At 43.8% G+C, this 24,185-nt stretch overlaps 1 protein-coding gene across 3 annotated transcripts in view; it reads left to right on the plus strand.

Moving 5' to 3' along the window:
• ppp2r5eb (protein phosphatase 2, regulatory subunit B', epsilon) overlaps window positions 1-24,185 on the plus strand; it is a 33,254-nt gene that overhangs the window by 3,439 nt on the left and 5,630 nt on the right. For 2 of the 3 annotated variants that reach the window (XM_010878807.5, XM_010878808.5), the window contains 8 exons: window positions 2,682-2,845; window positions 21,013-21,209; window positions 21,432-21,533; window positions 22,172-22,264; window positions 22,393-22,523; window positions 22,617-22,676; window positions 22,982-23,090; window positions 23,850-23,903. In XM_010878807.5, the coding sequence (XP_010877109.1) occupies window positions 2,689-2,845; window positions 21,013-21,209; window positions 21,432-21,533; window positions 22,172-22,264; window positions 22,393-22,523; window positions 22,617-22,676; window positions 22,982-23,090; window positions 23,850-23,903 (903 nt within the window). In that variant the 5' untranslated portion in view covers window positions 2,682-2,688. Of the gene's footprint in view, window positions 1-2,681; window positions 2,846-12,509; window positions 12,731-21,012; window positions 21,210-21,431; window positions 21,534-22,171; window positions 22,265-22,392; window positions 22,524-22,616; window positions 22,677-22,981; window positions 23,091-23,849; window positions 23,904-24,185 lie in introns of those variants that run through there. The other variant, XM_010878809.5, reaches the window with a different exon arrangement.

Here is a 24,185-nt window from a genome sequence, read left to right on the forward strand (position 1 = left end):
TCTGGTGGAAACCTTCATTTCTGTTCAGAATGAAGATCTTGACACCCCAAATGTTTTTAGTCTTATCCAGATGGTCCCCTGGAGCATCTTAGTTGTATTAGTTTGTGTGTTGAAGACAGTGGCACACCTTGTTGAATACAATTCAGTGATTTGAGATTTTATTTGAAGGTTTGTGTTAATTTTGAGATCACATTTTGAGATTTCAAGCAATTTCTTCACTGTTTTGTAGGTCAGGGCTGTTGACCTGTTTGTGTTCAGTCTGACCCAAATCAGTTTTAGCATACCTGATTCTAATAATTAGTTGTTCATTGGCTAAATTTGCTTATTCAAAATTGGAGGGAAAATGTATAGGATTGTAACGCTCTAGAAACTCATGTTTTTCTATTCAACCCACCCTGAAGAGGATTTTTGGATTTTCAGTTTTTCTGGTATTGCCTGGTTAGAGCAGTTCCGGATCTGAGATCCTGGGACATTTGTTCAAAAGTTACCTACCTGGATTTGGCCTGTCTGATGTGTTTAAATGCATAGAAACAGAATGAATGGAATGGCTGTATTATCGACCTAAATGGGGACTCCTTTTGTCTTTGTTCTATTTTCATAAGTGTAATCCATTCTAAATCTAAAATGGTATTTCTAAGTAGATAAGATAATAACTGGTGTACTTGATTGTGTGACCTTGGCATCCTGCCAGGATTCGTGTGTGTCACTGCCAGTCTTTGTGTGTTTCCTGTCTGTGTGAGCGCTTGTGCATACGTGTTTACATTTAGCATGTGTGCTACTGGCTTTTTCTCAAGGGTTTTCAGTGTCGCATTGAAGAGGGTAGGCTAAGCTTCGTGTCCCTGCCAAAGATGACATAGCATCCAGTGTGTCCTGTGTTTATGATGGGAGTGAGGGTCCATGTCTCTGGAATATAGCCCAAGGATCAGTTACTGTTTCCATCTTATCTTCCTTCTCTGGGAGCTATCCCAAAATGCATACAGGCATGGTGCATTTTGGGATAGCCTTTTTACAATGTGCCTAAGCTCTGCAGATTCCTTGTTGACTATCTACTATTGACATTTGTTAATGATGAATACTGGCTTACAAAGTATCAGGCTAACTTACACCTAACCCCAGTTTGAAATGTAATAATGTATTGGTGGTTTGTTGTTCTTCCAACTCCCTGGCTGGCAAATAAGAGGTGACTACTTAGGCCTGCTGATATTTGTTGACTTCCAGCCCCCTCCTTTCTGTCTGTTGCTGTCTTTCCCTCAATCTCTCTGTGTGTGTGTGTGTGTGTGTGTGTGTGTGTGTTCTGCCTTTCAGTCTCTAGCCTAATCCCCTAGCCTGAGTGGATGTCATCTGGTGTGTTATGTAACAGGCATGGGAGGAGAATGGCTTTGTGCTGTGTTCTGTATGCCCCACCAGCCGTGACACTGTCCCACATGTGTAGCAGCACCTGTGCCTCAGCCATCAGGGCTGCTTGTTGTTGTTGTTTGGTCCGTGAGGGAGTACTGAGGCATGATGGTGATATGTGTGGCCTTTAATCCCACTGTGCACAGGTACACTAAGTGTATGCTTGGGTTTACATGAGATGTAGTCCAGATGTAGCCGATGATACTATTTGCATGGTTTTTTGTGGTAACGTAATTTGGGAAATGAAATTATCCTGCCTGAGCTCAATCAGGTCTTCTGACTGGGCTCCATCATGACAGATTTTAATTTGAAATGGAAAATGAATTGGTTCACGCGACAACTTTTAAGTTGAATGTTTATTAGTGCACAGCTGTTTTCAACAAAGCATTGAGAAATGTTTTATCTAAAAGAGATGCATTAAATCCAAATTCCACATCATTTTTCCAAATTAAAGTTTTCGGCCGTGAGTAGTACTGAAGAACATAGCAAATTATAGCTGATCCCTAGTTTTCATGATGCTCAGTGAGATTTGTAGCATGTTCGCTGCCTCCACAGACTTTGTATTCTATTTGAATAGGCCTGTCCTGTTTTGAATAGCAAACTACCACAATCGTTTTCTACGGAAAGGGAAATGTTTGTGCTTTAGAAATACAGTGTGTCTAAGTTCAGGGCTTTACTGCCGCCCTCCGTCTAATGTTTTAGACACTGGATGACCTTGACCGGAGTGACGGGGTCTTTGACCAACCCTCACTTCTCTCTGTCAGCGTCGCTCCTCACAATGCTACACTCTGAAACACTGAGTCTGACGCCTCAAGCCGTCCAATTAGGAATGGTCTGAATTGGTTGATAAAAGGCAGAGCGTACGCGCCATTTTGTTTGGTTGTGGTTTATTGTCGTTAGTATTCATCTGTTGTATGTAGTAGTGTCTTCCCCTCCCTGGGCTCCTGGTTTATGGCTGAGGCATAATCAGCCTCACACACATGACCGGATGTTTCCTCAGCTTCCCCTCAGCACTGTCTGTACATTCCAGTAACAGCTTGGTGGTGCTTTGTGTGTGTGTTTTAAAAAAATAATTCTATGCTTTATTAGACAGGAAAGTGGTAGGAGAGAGTCCCTGCTGAAAGTACAGTGGGCCGTACCAAACCCAAGCTGCAGTGGCTCAGACAATGACCGCTGTCTTGTTGGTTTATGTTGTTGTTGTTGGTTTATGTTGTTGTTGGTGTATGTTGTCGTTACTAGACACGGCACTAAACCGTAATTTGACTTTGCCCCCCACCCACCCACAGCAGGGCTATGTCCTCGGCAGCCACCACACCTCCATCTGTGGACAAAGTGGACGGATTTTCACGGAAGTCTGTCAGGAAGGCCAAGCAGAAGAGGTCGCAGAGTTCCTCTCAGTTCCGGTCTCAGGGCAAACCAATCGAGCTCACGCCCCTGCCCCTGCTCAAGGGTAAGTGTTTAATACCACCCGCCTCAAGCAGCGCGCCACGCAACCCTGATGGTGACTGAGTGGTTCTTGAATACTGATACCAGCATGGTCCCACCAAAGCGGAGATGTCGTCCAATTTATGGCACATCAGTTCTCTCTGCAACCCTGCCCCAATGCATGGCCCAGTGAATGAGTCTGATGTGTCTCAATCTCCCGGTCCCTCAGTGCCTGCGTAGAGTCTACGTCCCTGTGTATGCATGCTGTGGTGTGTGTGACCTGCATGTCCAGACCGAGAGGCAGCTTGCTGCTGATTCACAGGCTGCCCCTTCTTCTGCATGTCAGTCTCTATACGGGCTGGCAGAGAGCGGGAGACTAGACACTAGATGGGTGGAATGCAGCCTGACTGGAATCAGGGCCCAGCCTCCCATGCCAGGACCTTCTCTGCCACAGGAGTGCCCTGTTGGGTGTGCCGTCACCTCACTTTCTTCCGTACAGGGCCACTCTGTTAGCGTGGCTGTGAGTCACGGTAGCTGATTTCCATACATAACAAGCACATTTCCTGTTGCGGGTATAAATCAGGGCATGATGCTGTAGTAAACACAGTACGTTTTAAAGATCGGTAATTGTCTCTTACATTTTCCCTACTGATGGTTCTGTCACAAAACAGACACAAAAAGATTGTGCTGAACAAGTTGTTGTCTGTTGACATTTAAAAACAAACTTTACCAAAATATGTTTCCAACCACCAACTGCTAGAAGTGTATTTATATGTGAGGTAATTTTATCTGCGTTTAAATGTTTGATCAAAACCAGGTTCTTTCACCATTATCGTTTAGTACAGTAGCAGCAGCAGAACACAAGCAGAGCATGGGCGAGCAAGGAGCAGTGGTCCGCTCAGTTTGTTCAGTTAGTTCTCTCCTCTCTAATGAGGACCAAGTGGGTTGCTGTCTCCTTTTGACATCCTGTAGTTAGTCAGAATGACACTAAGCCCAGTCATGCTCTCTGTTCGCTCAGTGTGTCTGGCTCTGCACTCTTTATACCATCCACATCCTTATATAAACACCTTCGTGATAAAATCTGCTGATCTTGGTAGGCTGGATCACTTCACTAATGTCTTTAAGTAACTTAAAGAATATTTTTGGGTGTTAGATGTTAGATGTAATTTAGTAGAAATCTGTTGATGAACGATTTCAGTGGGCTCCTCAATGTAAAAGTATTCCAAGTGCCAAGAGAAACAGTAATAAATGGTTTATTTTTTTAAGAAGTAATAGAAAACTTCAACTAACTTTAGCCACTGCTAGCTAAACATCACTGGACATAATGGGGCATATGAACATGTTTGTTTTCTTGATGGTCAAATCTGCTTTAAATAACATTAAACCAAATATGTAGTTGATTTCAGCTGTTTTTGAGAGTTTTTGTAATACATACCCTCATGCCCCTATTGCTTCCATTCATTTTCAGCTAGCGGGTGCTAAAATTAGCTGATGTTTGCAATGGCTGTTTAAAGGAAACCAAACCATATATTACAGTTTCTCTTGGCCCATGCTTTCCATATTAATTTCAGGATAATGGACCATCCAACATTAAGTTATAAAAAGTTACATTATTCTATGATTTTAGAAGTACAGTGGGGAGAGCAAGTATTTGATACACTGCCAATTTTTTGCAGGTTTTCCCACTTACAAAGCATGTAGAGGTCTTTAATTTTTATCATAGGTACACTTCAACAAAAATCCAGAATCACATTGTATGATTTTTAAATAATTTATTTGCATTTTATTGCTTGACATAAGTATTTGATCACCTACCAACCAATAGAAATTCCGGCTCTCACAGACCTGTTAGTTTTTCTTTAAGAAGCCCTGTTCTCCACTCATTAACTGTATTAACTGCACCTGTTTGAACTTGTTACCTGTATAAAAGACACCTGTCCACACACTCAGTTAAACAGACTCCAACCTCTCCACAATGGCCAAGACTAGAGAGCTGTGAAAGGATATCAGGGATAAAATTGTAGACCTGCACAAGGCTGGGATGGGCTACAGGACAATAGGCAAGCAGCTTGGCGAGAAGACAACAACTGTTGACGCAATTATTAGAAAATGGAAGAAGTTAAAGATGACGGTCAATCTCCCTAGGTCTGGGGCTCAATGCAAGATCTCACCTCGTGGGGCATCAATGATCATGAGGAAGGTGAGGGATCAGCCCAGAACTACACGGCAGGACCTGGTCAATGACCTGAAGAGAGCTGACCCCACAGTCTCAAAGAAAACCATTAGTAACACACTACGCCGTCATGGATTAAAATCCTGCAGCGCCTGCAAGGTCCACCTGCTCAAGCCAGCGCATGTCCAGGCCCGTCTGAAGTTTGCCAATGACCATCTGGATGATCCAGAGGAGGAATGGGAGAAGGTCATGTGGTCTGATGAGACAAAAATTTAGCTTTTTGGTCTAAACTCCACTCTCTGTGTTTGGAAGAAGAAGAAGGATGAGTACAACCCCAAGAACACCATCCCTACCGTGAAGCATGGTGGTGGAAACATCATTCTTTGGGGATGCTTTTCTGCAAAGGGGACAGGATGACTGCACCGTATTGAGGGGAGGATGGATGGGGCCATGTATCGCGAGATCTTGGCCAACAACCTCCTTCCCTCAGTAAGAGCATTGAAGATGGGTCGTGTCTGGGTCTTCCAGCATGACAACGACCCGAAACACACAGCCAGGGCAACTAAGGAGTGGCTCCATAAGAAGCATCTCAAAGTCCTGGAGTGGCCTAGCCCGTCTCCAGACCTGAACCCAATAGAAAATCAATAGAAAATCAATAGAAAGTCCATATTTCACAGCGACAACCCTGAAATCTGAAGGTTCTGGAGAAGAGTACCTATGATAAAAATACTTCTACATGCTTTGTAAGTAGGAAAACCTGCAAAATCGGCAGTGTATCAAATACTTGTTCTTCCCACTGTACATTATTATGCTGTAAATTCCCCCAAAATCTGTGTAAAACAGTAGTTTTAAATGTCTTGATTCTTAATCTGTATTCTGAAATATCTGTTGAATACAAGGTATAAAACATTTTTCCTCTACACTCATTTACAACAATATTGTATGGATATCAATAGAACAGGGACAATTCAATATCTGCGCCTGTCATCGGTGGATGAATTTTAATGGCAGCCAGGGGCGTCTTTAGGCCTAGGTGTCCGGGGCTATTTAGGCCCGGATCTTTTATGAATTATTTTACTACCCCCCCCCCCCCACCCCAGATTTTAGCGGTTGCTCCTTGCATTGCAGCCAATTCCACCATTGATCATTGTGTTCATACACTTACACAGAAACTGCTTAGCTTTATGTTTTTGAGATTTTCTTTATTTCAGAAACAAAGAAACCCCACAAAATAAAATAAACTATTAAAGAAACAAGTGAAATTACACTTATTATAAATACAATTTAAATAAGAGTATTGAATAAAAAACTATTACAGAAACCTTAGTGCAATATGCATTGTTCTACAGCCTTACTCGCCTTGTCTTTTTTGCAGCTTTAGAATTTTTTTGCCCTTGACCAAGATTATAAAAATAGTTTAGCTGACACCATCTCCCGTCTTTTTGTTTCAGAAATGTTAAACTGTTGTATTATTTGATATGGATTGAGAACAAACTCTGTTCTTACCTTCATTAGTTAAATCTGATTGTTCCAGTTAGTAGGGTCTATTGGTGCTGCCTTTTTTAGATGCCTGATGCTGCATCACTGGGCTGTGCTGAGGTAGAGGGGACAGGAGCACTTGATGCTGCATCACTGGGCTGTGTTGAGGTAGAGGAGCTGTCTGCAGGTGGCCCAGGATTTTCAGGGAGGGTTTAAATTATTTCAAATGTGCATCTGAAGAGAGGAGTATGTGACCATTGGGTATTACATTATATTCATAAAAAAAGCTGCTGATGGTTAAACTATACAATAATAGCACAAAGCCACCTCATAATCTAAACGTGAAGCCTAAACACAAATCGCAAGAGTAATGACACCTAGCATTCATGCACCAAACATGTGGCTATTCAATGAGCACTTCTCTATCATGCTATAACACTATACACAAGACTAATCAATAATGAAAATGCAAAGGCTTAGAACTGTTAATTACAAAAGGGGATGGGAAAGAAAAAGCTTTTTTATTGACTTTTACAAGCAGGGCTCACAATGGCTAAATATTCTAGCTAAGATGTCAAAATAAAGTGTAGGCCTGTCTGGTTTCCTGAGGCAGACAGTGGCTGGTTAGTGCAGCACACTTGAAGGAAAAATAGGATTTCTTAGAATTGTTATAGATTTGTGCCAAACACCTGAATAGTCTTTCCAACATTCCCTAATGAATTTAAGGTATACATTAAGTAACTGACCGACAAACTCCAGCTAGGTAGCAATTTAAATTAGCGAACGTTCCGCTCCATCAGTAACTACAATGCAATTACATAAACTATTCATTAATCTCATTACATTACCTCTCTCCTTATCCCGTTTTTTCCTCCTCTTCTCTTCTTTTTCTTCCCTGGGAACCATCGTTTGAAGTAGGCTACTGATGCTAATTTAGTATGTTTCACGTTCAGTGTCACTCACTGCTAGATAACTGAACTCGCCCATCCCAACAATCAGGTAAGTAACTGAGAGCGGGGTGTGATTGATGCGCTTGGCTGCGGTGATGCTGCAGGCAACACAAAAAATATTGCCTAATAAGCAGTAGTTATGTTTTTTGGGGGGGGCTATTGCTTATTTATGTTTAGAATTAATAGTATTCAAATTATTAGTGTATAAAAGTATTATTAAAAAATAGTAAAAATAATATGTTTTTATAATGATAATAATCGTAACTAATTTGGGCCCCCCTAACATTTGCCTACTCCGCCATTGCCACGGACCGGCCCTGTTTTGTGTCCTCTGTGTGTCATTATTATTAATTTGTGTATCACCTGAACTGTGTAATAAGACAGTAAAACAAAATTTCTTAAGAAAATACATGTTTTTTTCAGTTTTGTAGTCATACCGTGTAACTATGTGGGAACAGGGCCGGCCCAGATGGAATGTATTGTGATTCTAGCTACACCTCTGCTGGCAGCAATTGATCAATTAATCTATAAAAGGTAATGTTTACATCAGACTGCCAATGCGAATATGGAAGTCTTTCAAACTGATTAGCTAGCTAATCAGAAATAGGCAATTTGGAGGCGTTAAATGAGTCAGATGTTAGAAAGAACCAACATTGTGAAGGTAAATGCTGGTAGTATCATACAGTGGGTATAGAAAAGAATCACCCCCCTTTAAAATAATCACATTTTGTTGCTTTGCAGCCTGAAATGAAGACAGACTCAATTTTTGTTTCATTCAGCTGTATTTACTCAGTGCAACTTATAACATCCAAGTGAAAGATATAACACCAACATGTCAGGAAAAAAATTTAAAAACATATTCACTGAGTTGGAAAAAGGATCACCCCCTTGTGTCAGTATTGTGTTGAACCACCTTTTTCTTGAATTACAGCCTTTAGTCTGTTGGGATATGTCTCTACTAACTTTGCACATCTAGACGTTGCAATATTTGACCACTCTTCTTTGCAGAACTGCTCAAGTTCAGTTAAATTTGATGGTGACCGTTTGTGGACTGCTGTCTTCAAGTCATTCCACAGATTTTCAATGGGGTTTAGGTCCGGGCTCTGACTAGGCCAAGCAAGGACATTCACCTTTTTCTCCTTCAACCACTGTGAGGTCAGTTTTGCTGTGTGCTTTGGGTCATTGTCATGTTGGAAGGTAAATCTTCTTCCCATTGATAACTTTCTGGCAGTGAACAGCAGATTTTCCTCAAGACATTTGACAGTATTTTGCCCCATCCATTTTTCCTTCTATCCTGACAAGTGCTCCAGTCCCTGCTGCAGAGAAACAACCCCATAACATGATATTACCACCTCCATGCTTTACTGTAGGAATGGTGTAATTTGGATGGTGAGCTGTATTGGAATTTCGCCGGACATATCGTTTGGCGTTGAGGCCAAATAATAAAATTTTAGTCTCATCTGATCATAACACCTTTTTCCACGTGGCCTTAGAATCTTCATGGTGCGTTTTGGCAAAGCTCAGTCGTGACTGCATGTGGCCTTTCTTGAGGAGTGGCTTTTTTCTTGCAACCCTACCATACAAGCCACATTTGTGGAGAATTAGTGATATTGTTGTCACATGCACACAATGACCACTCTTTGTCATGAATTCCTGCAACTGCTTCAGAGTTGCTGTAGGCCTCTTGGTAGCCTCTCTGACCAGTTTCCTCCTGGCTCTTTTATCCAATTTGGAGCGACATCCTGACCCAGGGAGGGTCTGTGTTGTACCACATACCTTCCACTTCTTAATAATGGACTTCAGTGTGGTTCTAGGCACTGATAAAACCTTTGCATTTTTTTTATCCATCTCCAGACTTGTGCCTGTCCACAACTTTATCCCGGAGATCTTTTGACAATGCCTTGCCACCCATAGTTGATTGTTTTATTCAGTTGCCCTACCAAGGACTGAAATGCTACAGGAAAAGCTTGTTTCATGCTGAGCTAATCAAAATGACCACAGCTGATCACAGTTGAAAGTCAATTGGCTTTGTGTGCTATTGAGAAGGTTATTAACTACACCTGGTTGGGTTTACAAGTCATTTTTAGGAGGGGGTTGATTCTTTTTCCAACTCAGTGATTCTGTTTTTTAATTTGTATAATTTTTTTCCCTGACAAGTTGGTATTATATCTTTCACTTGGATGTTATAAATTGTAAATACAGCTGAATAAAACATTTTTTTTTGTCCGTTTTCATTTCAGGCTGCAAAGCAACAAAATGTGATTATTTTAAAGGGTGGTGATTCTTTTCTATACCCACTGTACATGCTGGGGCATTGATGGAGCTGCATCACCTTGGGTGTTTTGCACCCTCACTAAACTTAGACTCGCAGGCTGCTTACAAACGTCCAGCGATGGTAAGCTTGCTTGGTGGGAGGTGCTTTGCAACCTTTTTTCACCCTAGCTCTACAGTCAGCCATGTCCCTGAAGAGAAGTTGCTGGACCTGCCTTTCAGTTCAAAAGTATGCTGAAGATTCTAGAATGGCTCCCTTAGAAGAAGCCAGCAAGCACGGCAGCTATGCTGTCATAGTAATGTGAAGTTCCCAAAAAATTCATTCTTTAACGACCTTTGACTGTTTTAAGAGTAATGAGTCATTTTTAGTGAACTGTATTGTTCAGTTGAACGGTTTGAGGCACATTTCTACGACTTCATACGTTTAAAATGCGGTCCACCCAAACCATAGAGGTGGGTGGATCGGATCGATCCCAAAATATTGATACTACAGATATTACATAACATTTTTGAGGATCAATTCTAGTGCCAGTAGGATCGATTTCAGTTTCTCATCTATGTTGTACCCATTTCATCAGAAAACGTTCCGTTGTCGTGAACACATCTTAAGTGTTTCTCCAGCTCCACTGCTGTTGCTTAGGACGGTGCACTCAAACAATGAACATATGTGTCGCAAACGCAAAGCGTGCTGCACCCCGCACCCTGACGCCTTGTTGCGTTGCGCAGCGCATTCATAGCCTATCACTCTCTCCAAATTCAATTAAAACATTTATTGGGGCCTTGTGGATGTACTACGAATCAAGAGAATCAGGAGATCAGTGTTGATACCCAGATTCATTTTTGCTTGGGATTACTTCCTAATTATGTAAAGTTCAGTTAGTAACTGCTTTTTAGCCCTTATCTCTGATATGCATCTCCTTGGTATGCTCTGAGGAATTATATGGAGGAGGCCAGGGTTTTATTACCTTGCTGGAAGTGTGTCATATGGTCGCCTTAAATGCCGGCTCACACTACAGTACAACAGTCCAATGCAGACCAGCTGAGCATTAAAACATTGGAGCTTTCCTTCCTCCATCCTGTGAAGCGATCACTGATCTGAAATGATTGGCTTGATGTAAGAGTAGTTTGAATTTATCTATCCATGCATGTTAGATTAGTTCACAAGTAGTAGAGATGGAAGGATTTCATTTTCAACGCATGATAGTTTGGTCTGGACCATGTAAACAGATGGGAGTGTCTGTTCTGTTGACTGCCTGTCAGGTGTGTGTGTGTACTGTGGTCTGGTGTTAGCTGAGCTGCAGGACCTGAGTAATTCTCAACCAGGTAACTGGAGATGCCTTGTCTCTTGCCCTGCCCTGCCCTGCCATACGCCTTTATCAATCATACACTGACCGACTAACCTTTGACCCCTCAGGTGCGGTGCACTGGTATTCATGCAGTGAGAGTGAAGTGACGTGGAGGGCAGCCTATTGGATGTCACAGCCAAGGAAATGATATAGTTTTCCTGGAACTATAACTTATCCCTTAATGTTGATTCAGTTTATATTAATGCTTTGGTGTGTTCTTGCAAATAGAATGGGGACAGTTTATTATTCTGCAATAACAAATTGTTCCATATTTCATATGTGATTCTTTACTTTGCTAGGCTGCTCTCCCTGAATAAGTGAATGTTTACAAGCAGCCTGTGGTCCCGGCAAGGGGACCTTTTGGTTCTTAATTGTTGTTTTTCAGTTAGTTGCTTTGTGGGCATGTCAATATTTATTTATATATTTTTTAAAGCACATCCACATAGGTCTTAGTTGGAGGGCAGGAGTGGGAGTAGTGATGTGCCTGGCAAGATGCCTGGAGGAAAGATGTCCTAATGCTTCATGGCAGTGGGAGGAACAGTACGAGGTGGATGAAGAGGTATACCCAACACGGACTAGATGGAGAATCCCTCCGTTTTCTTCTCTTTTTTTTTGAAGGCTTTATCTTGAAAATGTTTGTTCTTTGGTGTAGTTAAAAATGTTGTTTGACAGATGAGCGTGTAGAGGGAGACGGGCACGTACAGTTGGGGGAGATGGGGAGTCTGGTACATATGGTAGGGGGAGATGGGGAGACTGGTACATATGGTAGGGGGAGATGGGGAGACTGGTACATACGGTAGGGGGAGATGGGGAGACTGGTACATACGGTAGGGGGAGATGGGGAGACTGGTACATACGGTAGGGGGAGATGGGGAGACTGGTACATACGGTAGGGGGAGATGGGGAGACTGGTACATATGGTAGGGGGAGATGGGGAGACTGGTACATATGGTAGGGGGAGATGGGGAGACTGGTACATACGGTAGGGGGAGATGGGGAGACTGGTACATACGGTAGGGGGAGATGGGGAGACTGGTACATACGGTAGGGGGAGATGGGGAGACTGGTACATACGGTAGGGGGAGATGGGGAGACTGGTACATACGGTAGGGGGAGATGGGGAGACTGGTACGTACAGGGAGACTGGTACGTAAAGTGGGTTACAGACTGCTGGCTGCACTGGGGCTTTAGAGTCCGTATGTGTTCTGGAGTCAGGGGTCTGGACGGCTGCACTCCTGCACTACTGAAGTCTTTAAGGTACATAGTGGAGAGATGGCTGACATGACGTGAGCTGGTGGGGACCATCTCTGTAGACAACACTGTGTCTAACCTCGTGAGCAGAATTTAAAAAAAGAGGGGAGCAGAAATAGAATGAAGATGGGGACATGGTGGAGGGGGGGTGGGTGTGTAGAGCCCCCGCCATACAGCTCCCACACCTCCTGTTGGTTCCCGCTCTCTGTTTGGTCAGCGTGGCCTTCCTCTCCCCCTGCCCTGGCCGTCCGTCAGAGGTAACCTGATCCACGAGGTGTCTCTTTACAGGCTTCCAGTCCCACTCGCTCCAGTCAGGCAGCACAGGGCAGAGTGGGCCCACTACAAACAAGCAAGTCTTTTTCACACGATCATGATTTGATACATTTCGCCCCAAGTTATTTTTGCTGGTGGACTCTCGGGACAGAGGAAAGCCTAATTGAGTGAGTGTCCGGGGTGCTGCTGGGGGAGGGGGTGTTATAGTTACCCTGCTTGGGGCTCAAGGCTTGGCTGTGCTGGTATGTCTGCCTGTCTGTGGCACTGGGTTGGCCGAGTTCAGTGGAGAGGAAATACAAATGAACGGTTGGAAAGGCAGTACGTTGAGTTGTCATGGGGGAGAGAGTTTGGGAAGATCAAAGTGTATTTGTCTGATCTTTGAGGTGGGTTGTGACTGTATGCATCTCTGAGGTGTTCTGGTGCAGAGATGGGTACGGTGGATTGAAAGGGCTGTAGCTTCTCTATTTGTTATGCAGACCCTGTTCCCTGTAACTTACTAAAGTGGGAAAGGTCTGGTGAAGTCTTTTGTAATGACTGAAAAACTCCTAAGGCAGGAATTGGCTTTATGAGTTTAATCCAGCCACCAACCATATCCCACAGCAATTTCTCCTAACCCTTCCCTTGTACGCTAACACACCAAGTCCTCAACAATCTGCCACATCACCTTCCTGCAAACCCTCCTAACACAACAAGTTCCTGCTCTGGTTCTGCTTCCATTTGAAGCCACGCCTCGCACTCGTGTGATTCGCTGAAAGCGTAGTGATGACGTATTTTCTCCTTTACGTCACTCCGATAAAACTATAATCACTCCCACTAAGGCCAGCATTACATGGTTGATATCCTGAGCTGATATGAGCTGTGCTGCTTCATTACTGCCACACGAGCAGCCCTCCTCTTCTGTTGGCTGTCTGTCTGCCGTAGGGTGTTGTGGCAGGCAGTGTGGTCAGGGTGTCATGGTCCTGGTGGGGAATACTGGCTACAGGTGTTTCCAGACTTGTGCTGGACCTCTCACCCGACCCTGTGTCTAGAGACAGCGCCAAGGAACTTGACCAGCCTGGTTACTAGTGGAGTTCAAAGTGTGTGTAGGAGGATTGCATCCATCAATGATTGACTGTGCGTGGTAGTGTAAATTCATTAGGGGGCTCCATGAAACTGTCATATATAAGATAACAGAATACCACAGGGATGTACAATGGTTTACAGGTTTGTGATGTATGACTTCCCTGTTGGAACCCAGTTGTAATTGTTAGGGTTGGTTATTATTGTCCTGCAAAATTAAAATGCTCATTCTGTGAGATGGTAAGGGGTAGAAAGGTGGTCTACACCATCCCATGCGACGCCATGCCAATTGACCACATGGTGGCGCTATAACAAGTGATATGTTGGGCCATTATTAAAGCTTGCGCCCCTCACCCTGTGACAGTGAATTACATACGTAACATACGTCCGCCTCCACACATGGAACAAATTGGCCTATAAACTCCTCCATGATGAATGTTCTGGAAAGTGGGTGAACGAGTAGGGGAGCTTTTTATGGAGAAATGGCCAATTTACCTTGATTGTGGCACAGTGGGTGTAATACTGAAACCTTGAAACATGGCTGGCAGCATTAATGTTACATGGTGTTTTTTCAAGCAGGTGAGAAACAGTGTGTCCAGATATAGCCTAGCTTTAAGTTAGGTGAGTTTCTCAGGTGATCTAACATGTTTGTCTGGTACTGTATATTATGTTTTTGGATATGTTATTATTATTATTTTTTACTTAGATGACTAAAATCAGGAATTCAGCTAAAGTAAAACCTTCAAAATAAGATACATTGATACTTTAAATAACAGTTTCTCAAATAATTATGGTATGAAATGATATATTGTTCTTTGTATAATCACTTTTTGCAATGCACAAACACGTCTAAATCTAGTTTGCTACCCTGTGGATACTGGTTGACTGAAATAAGTACAATACTCTTTTTAAAGGTTCCAAATGCATCCACACGTTATTTTCTTAGAAAAGTTTGTTGTGGAGATCAGATGGATTTGACCCCGACAGGAAGGACTCCAGTATGACCCTGTTCCAAACGGGGCGGCGTGGTCTAGTCCGCGCTCTGTCACCCTCCTCTTGCACACATGCCTCCCTGACCACCACCTAGCTGCCTGTCTAATCTGCAGCTCAGACTGTGGAGCCAGGGTGTGCGTGTGTCTCTGTGTGGACGACTTGTTGTGATGGTCGGCCATTTTCATACATATCCTACATATCGACCTTCGGTCCCTGGCATCGGGCTGACCAGGTCACCTGCTGAGCCCATCTGTTGGAGAGACTCACTCTCTCCTGCCGCCGTAACCAAAGCCCGGCTGGCCGGTCACACACGCTGCTTTTATAGAGGGGCTGGGGTTTTCCCCTTAGGCAGGCAGGCAGGCTCTGAGGGACAGGACTGTTACCCTATACCTACACTCACTTCCTAGATTTCTGTTTCCACTAACATCACTTTGTACCATTACAAGGTGGCCACTAAGAATAGTCTGCTATATTGTAAGTGAATTCAACAGATAATGGGCTGGTTTCACAGACACAGATTAGGCCTAGTCTAAGACTACAAAAAACAATCCCAGTGGAGTTTTCTATCGAACTTGATTTTGTAGTTCTAGACTAGGCTTAATCCGTGTCTGTGAAACCAGCCCAGCGAGGGCTAGGTTTGAGTCTTAATTGTGTCACTTCCCTGTAAATTCAACTCATTGTGTCGGTTAGCTTTAGGATCACTTGGCTGTAACACTGCTGGTCGCGTCATAGTTAAAGTACTAGAGTATTTTTGTACTGTCGCTGCTGCCTGTGTCTGGACTGTGTCTGCCTGCAGATCTCTCTGTTTGACCGATTTTCCGTCCAGTTAGAAGGATGGCTATTGGGGGGGGCCGTGGGGCTCGGATACCATAGGCTGAGATGGCTGAGGTCAGTCAGGTGTTGTCAGTCAGATGTTGGACCACCATTGCAGGGGAGCAGAAAATATAACCACTCAAAATATATTGCACCGCCAAACTGAAACATTTCACTTCCTTTGGAGGAGGGCCAGAATAGTTTGTAAACATTATGCTCACCTAGCCCCGGCTTTGGTCTATAGTTAGGCAGCCTCTGTTGTTCTTTGGTTGCAGGTGAACCATGGCCAAGGGATTCTACTGTTTCATAGTGCGCCAGAGTGTTTCTGATAGTTGGTGTGCACACTTGTGTTGATTGCGTTGCGAATTCCATGTTAAAGCTTATTTTGATTCCTCACCTACAACGGAGTCACAGTCATGGGTGGGTTGAGCAACGAGCAAAGGCTTCTGTAAGGAGCAGCACCACTACACACCCAAGTAGAAGAGGAGGGTGGCACTTTCAAAACAGCCGGGAAGTAATCTGTAGGTCGGAAAGTCTTGGATGTTGCCCAGACCATGCCTACTTTCTGTCATGGAAGTTTGATTAATGACAGCACAGGCTAATCTTATCACCTCTGATATTACAGACCGGCTAATTATCAAGGGCGTTATTGAATCTGAAATCAAGCCAAAGGTTGCTTTTATACCAAAACTCAACTCCAAACTAATTTTCCGATCCACCTGCCATACAGTGTTCTGTCTGAACTGTATTTTACAGTACATGATATCCCTGCGGCTCCAGTCTCATCAGTGGATGTGCCCTCAGGGTACTAGTTGTGTGGAGCTGAGGAGAGAGTCTTCTGTAGAGGCGCGCTGCCTGCTCAATATCTTTAAATGATTAAGAAATGAACTTTGAACATTTCCTGTGGCCAGCCAGTAAACTACTCTCTCTTCAGCTCCCGCTCAGCTTTCTTCACAGTAATGAAGCAGCTTCTCTTCATGTCGGTTGCCATGGGGGCGCAGATGATGCTGACCTGCTATATAGGCTGGCCAGTAAACCATTATCTTCTACACACAGTTATTAAAGCACAGGCTAGATTTGACCTTACATAACAGTATTTCACTGTTCGGTTTGTTTAATCAGGTCTTGACATTCACACTTGTCGGCCTTTCCAGGAGAAAGGGGGGGGAAAGTAGGGCAAACACAGTAGATTTAAGTTGTTTGAATGGAAAAGTAAAAAAAGAAACCACTATTGAATTATTGCTTTAATATGAATTGGATCAAAGCTTCCTTCGCATGCGGTTTTACGTACTGTTCTCCCAATCCTAGCAACGCTCTAATGACTCTGAAACCGAGTGGGATTTCTAAATCATATAACGCTGCAGTCTCCGATTCCCAGGCATGTGACCCCTGGTTTATCTACCACAACTTACTCACTGGTCCTTTACATCTCCCTGGTACTTTGGCTTTCTCTGAACTCTAAACTCATCTGAAAATCAAGGACAGTTTATAAATGCCATTGTTAGCCAACTCTTTACTCCCAAAATAGTGTTTATAGAAATGTTTTCTTTGGATCCTGGATGCTGAGTGATGAACAGCAGGGAGTCATTCACCACATTCACCACATTCCCATTACTGCTGTTGACCAGGGTGAATTACACTGTATACGATCTAAAGACAACATGTTATACAGTATCTCACCCAAGTACACCCCTCACATTATTGTAAATATTTTAGTATATCTTTTCACGTGACAACACTGAAGAAATTACAGTTTGCTACAATGTCAAGCACTGAGTGTACAGCTTGTTTAGCTATTTAACTATTGACAGGTGTGGCTTTAAAAGCTGATTCAACAGCATGACCATTACACAGGCATTCAAAATGGGCAGTTTTGCCACACAGCCCAATGACGCAGATGTCTACAGTTTTGAGGATGTTCACCTAGCATACTGACTGCAGAAATCTCCACTAGACTGTTGCCAGAGAACTGAAGGTTAATTTCTGTACTTTAACCTGCCTCCAGTGTCTTGAAGCCCAGGACCCCCACATCAGCCTTTCTCTGAGACCACCCAAAAGGTTGCTGAAACTGGGTTGGCACTACCAAAGGATTCTCCACCAACTGTCAGAAAATGTGTTAGGGAAACTCCTCTGCATACTTGTTGATGTCATCAGGGCTTTGACTTGTGTACCACATATTCCACCTTCAAAAAATGTGGACTGGAAGTGAGTGACTATTTGGACCTGAATTGCGAAAGGAGATTGAGGTGCTTGCATTTTGAATAACGTAGAACAGGGTTTAGTAAGGCAAAATATGCATTGATATGCAAGTTTTGTTTAAATATAAAGGGGTGCACACAAAATGTCATCAATCACATTGAATGTGCCTTCAGCGAATCAGGCTAGAATGCATTGTGCTGAATGCTGGTCTTTCACATCAAGCTTTGTGTTGTTGGCACTGAGGCCTGTAGAGATCTTCAGTATTCTAGGTTCATCTGAAAGGGTTTTGGATTGTTGTAGATGGGGCTCCCTTTGACTGTTGCCCTGTAGGGGTTGTAAAGCTGTGCGGGCAGGCCTGTTATGGACTGTTGTTCAGTGCTGCAGCTTTTACACCAGGGATGTTAGCCTGTATTCCAGGACGTGTCAAGTAATGAATGAGACTTCGAAGCAAGGCATCGTGTGTGTGTGTTTCTTGCAGTGTGCTTGGCTCGGTCAGGCTCCCCCTCTTTTCCCAGGAGGGATTATTCGCTCCTTTGTGATTATCTGCTCTATTAATAGCATTCTTTATGGCCATTCAAATGCAGCTACTCCTATAGGCCCATGGTTGGGCGCATGGTGGAGCACTAGCATTGGCTAGACTGGTGCACCAATTACATGGACCAACTATGCATACACACACACACCACATACATACAAGTCAAACAGGAGAGGCACTGTATTAGACTAGACTAACCACACTCATCCCGACTGGCTCAGTTACAGTGGGGAGAACAAGTATTTGATACACTGCCGATTTTGCAGGTTTTCCTACTTACAACGCATGTAGAAGTCTGTCATTTTTTCAAAAATCCAGAAAATCACATTGTATGATTTTTAAATAATTAATTTGTATTTTATTGCATGACATAAGTATTTGATCACCTACTAACCAGTAAGAATTCCGTCTCTCACAAACCTGTTAGTTTTTCTTTAAGAAGCCCTCCTGTTCTCCACTCATTACCTGTATTAACTGCACCTGTTTGAACTTGTTACCTGTATAAAAGACACCTGTCCAGACACTCAATCAAACAGACTCCAACCTCTCCACAATGGCTAAGACCAGAGAGCTGTGTAAGGACATCAAGAATAAAATTGAGAAGGCAACAACTGTTGGTGCAATTATTAGAAAATGGAAGAAGTTCAAGATGACGGTCAATCTCCCTTGGTCTGGGGCTCCATGCAAGATCTCAACTCGTGGGGCATCAATGATCATGAGGAAGGTGAGGGATCAACCCAGAACTACATGGCAGGACCTGGTCAATGACCTGAAGAGAGCTGACCCCACAGTCTCAAAGAAAACCATTAGTAACACACTACGCCGTCAGGGATTAAAATCCTACAGCGCACGTAAGGTCCACCTGCTCAAGCCAGCGCATGTCCAGGCCCGTCAGAAGTTTGCCAATGACCACCTGGAGGATCCAGGTGGTCTTTGGAGGGAGCTGAAAGTCCGTATTGCCCAGCAACAGCCCCAAAATCTGTAGGATCTGGAGAAGGTCTGTATGGAGGAGTGGGCCAAAATCCCTGCTGCAGTATGTTCTAACCTGGCCAAGAACTACAGGAAACGTATGATCTCTGCAAACAAAGGTTTCTGTACCAAATATTAAGTTCTGCTTTTCTGATGTATCAAATACTTAAGTAATGCAATAAAATGCAAATGAATTATTTAAAAATCATACAATGTGATTTTCTGGATTTTAGTTTTTGATTCCGTCACTCACAGTTGAAGAGTACCTATGATAAAAAAAAATTACAGACTTATACATGCTTTGTAAGTGGGTAAACCTGTTAAATTGTCAGTGTATCAAATACTTGTTCTCCCCACTGTATGTTTCGCTTTAAACAGGGATGTTTTGCTTTAAACAGATGCCTGTTTCAATGAGTAGGCCCTTGTGTTTTTGCCATAGGCTACGTTGCTATATCTTATCTCCCCGTGATCCTGCTCGAAGGCATTGTGAAGCCAAGACAAGGCCAGCGTACATCATGTGGTCATGTCTTTACAAACAGCTAATTAGTTCGGCTACTATTGTTTTCCCGGCCTAGTTTGGCTCCCTGGTCGTTGGCCTGTGTGCCCTGTCTCTGCCATGTTTGCTGGTTGCCTGGCTGGTTGCCCGGCTGGCTAAGATACGATGTGCAATGTCATGTTACACTTGACAAACTGTTGACAAACACTTGGCTGAGGAGAAGGCTGGATAGATGGATATAGTGCATAAGACCCTGTCATGAGATCTGTTGTAACAACGCCATTTTATACCACCTCTTCATACTGTAGGAACTAACTGACATTCTAAGACTCCACTGGGTTTAAACACAAGTAGACGCTGCGTTGATGGAAGGTCTTATTGATTTTCCGTTTCGTCGTACCCAATTCCATCTACAGCCATGTCTTATTGGAAATGTATTCCGATGGATTCTGGACAGATGAAGACTGTCGCAAGCTTTGCTCAGACATTATCACCAAGCCAGTCTGCTGTTTCCACCCTGCTCCGCCAACCAGGAAGTCGTGTGGGTCAATGTGTGTGAGGCCACGACCCCCATTAGCTTTGCGGGAGGCTGAGCTGCATGAGGGAGTCACTAGAATTCAACCAGGAAACGTGTGTTGACGATACCAACCGGCTTTTTGGCCGGCGCAGACCAATTTGCATCGCCCATGGGGACTTGTCAGCAGGCGGTACAGTCAAGGCTCACATTAGCATATTTTTACTGAGCAAATAAATATGGGACAGGCTCCTATTCTTCTGGTTTGTACAGTCTTCTACCTGTAGTACACGGTTAAATGTGACTGCTGCTCTCATGGTAACATCCAGTCAGTAGGGCTTCATGAGGCAGTAATTAATGACCTGTAGGTGGGCTTTGCCTGCTGTGTGCACATCTACAGCAGCTTATCTCCTTTAACGTAATGGATAACAGGAGGACTGGTACATTCAGCATCAGAAGGACACCGAATATTAGCAGTATGTTCTTCACCAAACCACTTCCTGCTCTGAGCTATGTAACGTTTACTTGACTTGTGCAACTAGTGCTGGTATGGTTCAGATGCTGAAGGAAATGTTTGTACTTTCCTTAGTATTGTTTTCACACTCTTCCTCTCCACCTTTTTTCTAAAGGATAGTGGACAGTCACTGTCCTCACTTGGTCTGTTGATTTTTGCAAGGCTTTTATTGACTGTAGGCGTCAGAGAGATAGACAGGCGCGGTGTGGACGGGAATTGAACCCTTCTCACTGACTCCATCTACTGCATAGATACATCCTCTCATTTGATCAGTCTGTTTTGGAATGTGGCCCTCTCCCCTTGAGGTTTCCATCCAGTCTCCTGACCATCTCTCTCTCTCTCTGGGTCCGTCTGTAGACGTGCCGGCACCGGAGCAGCCGGAGCTGTTCCTCAAGAAGCTGCAGCAGTGCTGTACTGTGTTTGACTTCATGGACACACTGTCGGACCTGAAGATGAAGGAGTACAAGCGCTCCACGCTCAATGAACTGGTGGACTACGTCACCGTCAGCAGGGGCTACTTGACAGAACAGGCCTACCCAGAGGTCGTCAAAATGGTGAGGGCACATCACTCTGAATAGGACCCACATTCATGCCACTAATGTACTAGCTCCCAGACGTACTTAGTTGAGCGCAGCAATGCACATTATTCAATGTGTTTATTTCCCATCCATGGTGGAAGATCCTGAATTGCCTGTACCGCTCATATCCCTCTCCTTATGTCCGTTGCCTTCGTTTCCAGCTAAGTCAGTCGGTTGTGTGTATTTCTTCCCTCCCAGGTGTCTTACAACATATTCCGGACCCTTCCGCCCAGTGACAGTAACGAGTTTGACCCAGAGGAGGATGAACCCACACTCGAGGCCTCATGGCCACACTTACAGGTATCGCAAGGCTTTCCGATTCATGTGTGTCTTTGTGTGTCTCCTGCCGTTTACTGAAGGTAAAACCCTCCCCGGTGTCCTTGGTAGTCTGATGTTCGGTTGATCTGAAACGCTTGGGGAGAACAGACATTGAGTCCTTTTAGTGCTGGGTGCTGGCGAGCCTGGTCGGCGGGTCAGCCCCTGGAATTGCATGGTGAAGGTACGGCTACAGGTCTAGCCGGGCCCTCTGTCTCTCACCCCCTCTTTTGTGTGCCTGCTGCTTTGCCTCTCAGGACTCCTTTAGAAATGAGATGCAAATCTCAAGGAGATTCTTCCTGGTAAATCATTTATTTTCTTTTTTCTACATTTATAAAATGTTCAAAACCATAGCCAAATTTATTTGGCCATATTTTGAGATTAACCTGCCCAATTCCTTTGACCACATTTTGGATTAACCTGTCCAGTCATAAGACCTTCCCCTTGGCCATCTTATAACCCTGGTTACCACTAAAGGTAATAAAGACCCTGCCGACTTTGTGCCTCTGTGACCTTTGTGTTTCCGTGACCTTGCGGTCTGTCCTATTCTCCAGCCTACCCATTGCCTTACCTTAGTTTGATGAAGACTACATCCCCACCTCTCTTTTTTTCCTGTGTCAAAGCTGGTGTATGAGTTCTTCATACGATTCTTGGAGAGTCAGGAATTCCAGCCCAGCATTGCCAAAAAGTACATAGACCAGAAATTTGTTCTACAGGTGAGTGAATACTTTTTTTTTTGGAGATGCTAGATGCTATAGGGATGAAACGTCTAGGCTGGTGTTGGGCCAGCTTGAGTAATGTCTTACGTCTATACTTTTCATCTTTTCACGCTCCTTTTATGTAGCTCTTGGAGCTCTTTGACAGTGAGGACCCTCGGGAGAGAGACTACCTTAAAACAGTCTTACACAGAATCTATGGGAAATTCCTGGGACTGAGGGCTTTTATACGAAAACAGATAAATAATATTTTTCTACGGTAAGAAGACACTACTCATTCTGCTGCACTTATACGCTTATGGTGCTTTCACTGATGTTTCACTAACGTTTGTCTTCTCTCCATCTCGTTAAGTTTTGTTTATGAGACTGAGCACTTCAACGGGGTTGCTGAGTTGCTGGAGATCTTGGGAAGGTATGTGACCCTAATTTGACCTGTGGTTTGTTCTAACGCCTTTTTTCGCTGGTACTGCTTTCCCAGAGCAACATCTTCACCTTCCCTGAGCTTATGTGCTGTAGTCCAGACAAAGGCTTGTTACTTCTCTTGTCTAATGTAACTATTGTACATTTGTTTGTGTGTGTTGACATGTTTAAAAGCTATTGACTGTTAATATATCTTGACCTTAAGATTAATTCTCTGGTAGCCTCCATTGTTTGTACTGCCATAAAATAGTTTGCCTCAGCTGAGCTTTGTTCCTCTTCTCTCTCTTTCTCTCTCAGCATAATCAACGGTTTTGCCCTGCCGCTCAAAGCAGAGCATAAACAGTTTCTGGTCAAAGTGTTGATACCCCTCCACACTGTCAGGAGTCTGTCCCTCTTCCATGCACAGGTACATGAGTGAGCTAACGACTGATGGACTGATGTAAGGAGTGAGTGACTGACATATCGGACGGGTAAATGACATGGCAGATGAGAGAAAGACGGTCTGACGTAGCGAGTGAACTAATGACTGTGTGTCTGACGTAGCGAGTGAGCTAATGACTGTGTGTCTGACATAGCGAGTGAACTAATGACTGTGTGTCTGACGTAGCGAGTGAACTAATGACTGTGTGTCTGACGTAGCGAGTGAACTAATGACTGTGTGTCTGACGTAGCGAGTGAGCTAATGACTGTGTGTCTGACGTAGCGAGTGAACTAATGACTGTGTGTCTGACGTAGCGAGTGAACTAATGACTGTGTGTCTGACGTAGCGATTGAACTAATGACTGTGTGTCTGACGTAGCGAGTGAACTAATGACTGTGTGTCTGACGTAGCGAGTGAGCTAATCACTGTGTGTCTGACGTAGCGAGTGAGCTAGTGACTGTGTGTCTGACGTAGCGAGTGAGCTAATGACTGTGTGTCTGACGTAGCGAGTGAGCTAATGACTGTGTGACTGACGTAGCGAGTGAACTAATGACTGTGTGTCTGACGTAGCGAGTGAGCTAATGACTGTGTGTCTGACGTAGCGAGTGAGCGAACAGCTTTGCGACTGATGTAACGAGCGAGCGAATGGCTGAGTGACTGACATAGTGAGTGAGGTAATCTCTGTATGTACATTTATATTATGTCTCCGTCCAGGGAGTTGATCTTACTGTGATCCTTTTACAGTTGGCGTATTGCATTGTACAGTTCTTAGAGAAAGACCCAGCATTAACAGAACCAGTAAGTGTTCTCTCTCTTATGCTCACAACAACCTTCTTTTTTCCCTTTTCCTTTACTTATACAGGAAGAGACCCTTGAGATTAAAACCTTTTTTTTAAGGAAGACTTAATCAGTTTCGGAAGTATTCAGTGTTTAACTACAACACAAGCATAATGCTTTAAAAACAATGAAAATGTTTAACGAAATCATTGGGGATTGAAACTCACCTAGATGTCAGTATATTACAGCTCTTTCCAGACCCTGAGTATTTGTGAAGGACAATTACATTTCTCTTTGAAACAT

The sequence above is a fragment of the Esox lucius genome, chromosome 15 (genome assembly GCF_011004845.1).
Source record: "Esox lucius isolate fEsoLuc1 chromosome 15, fEsoLuc1.pri, whole genome shotgun sequence".
Lineage (NCBI taxonomy): Eukaryota > Metazoa > Chordata > Actinopteri > Esociformes > Esocidae > Esox > Esox lucius.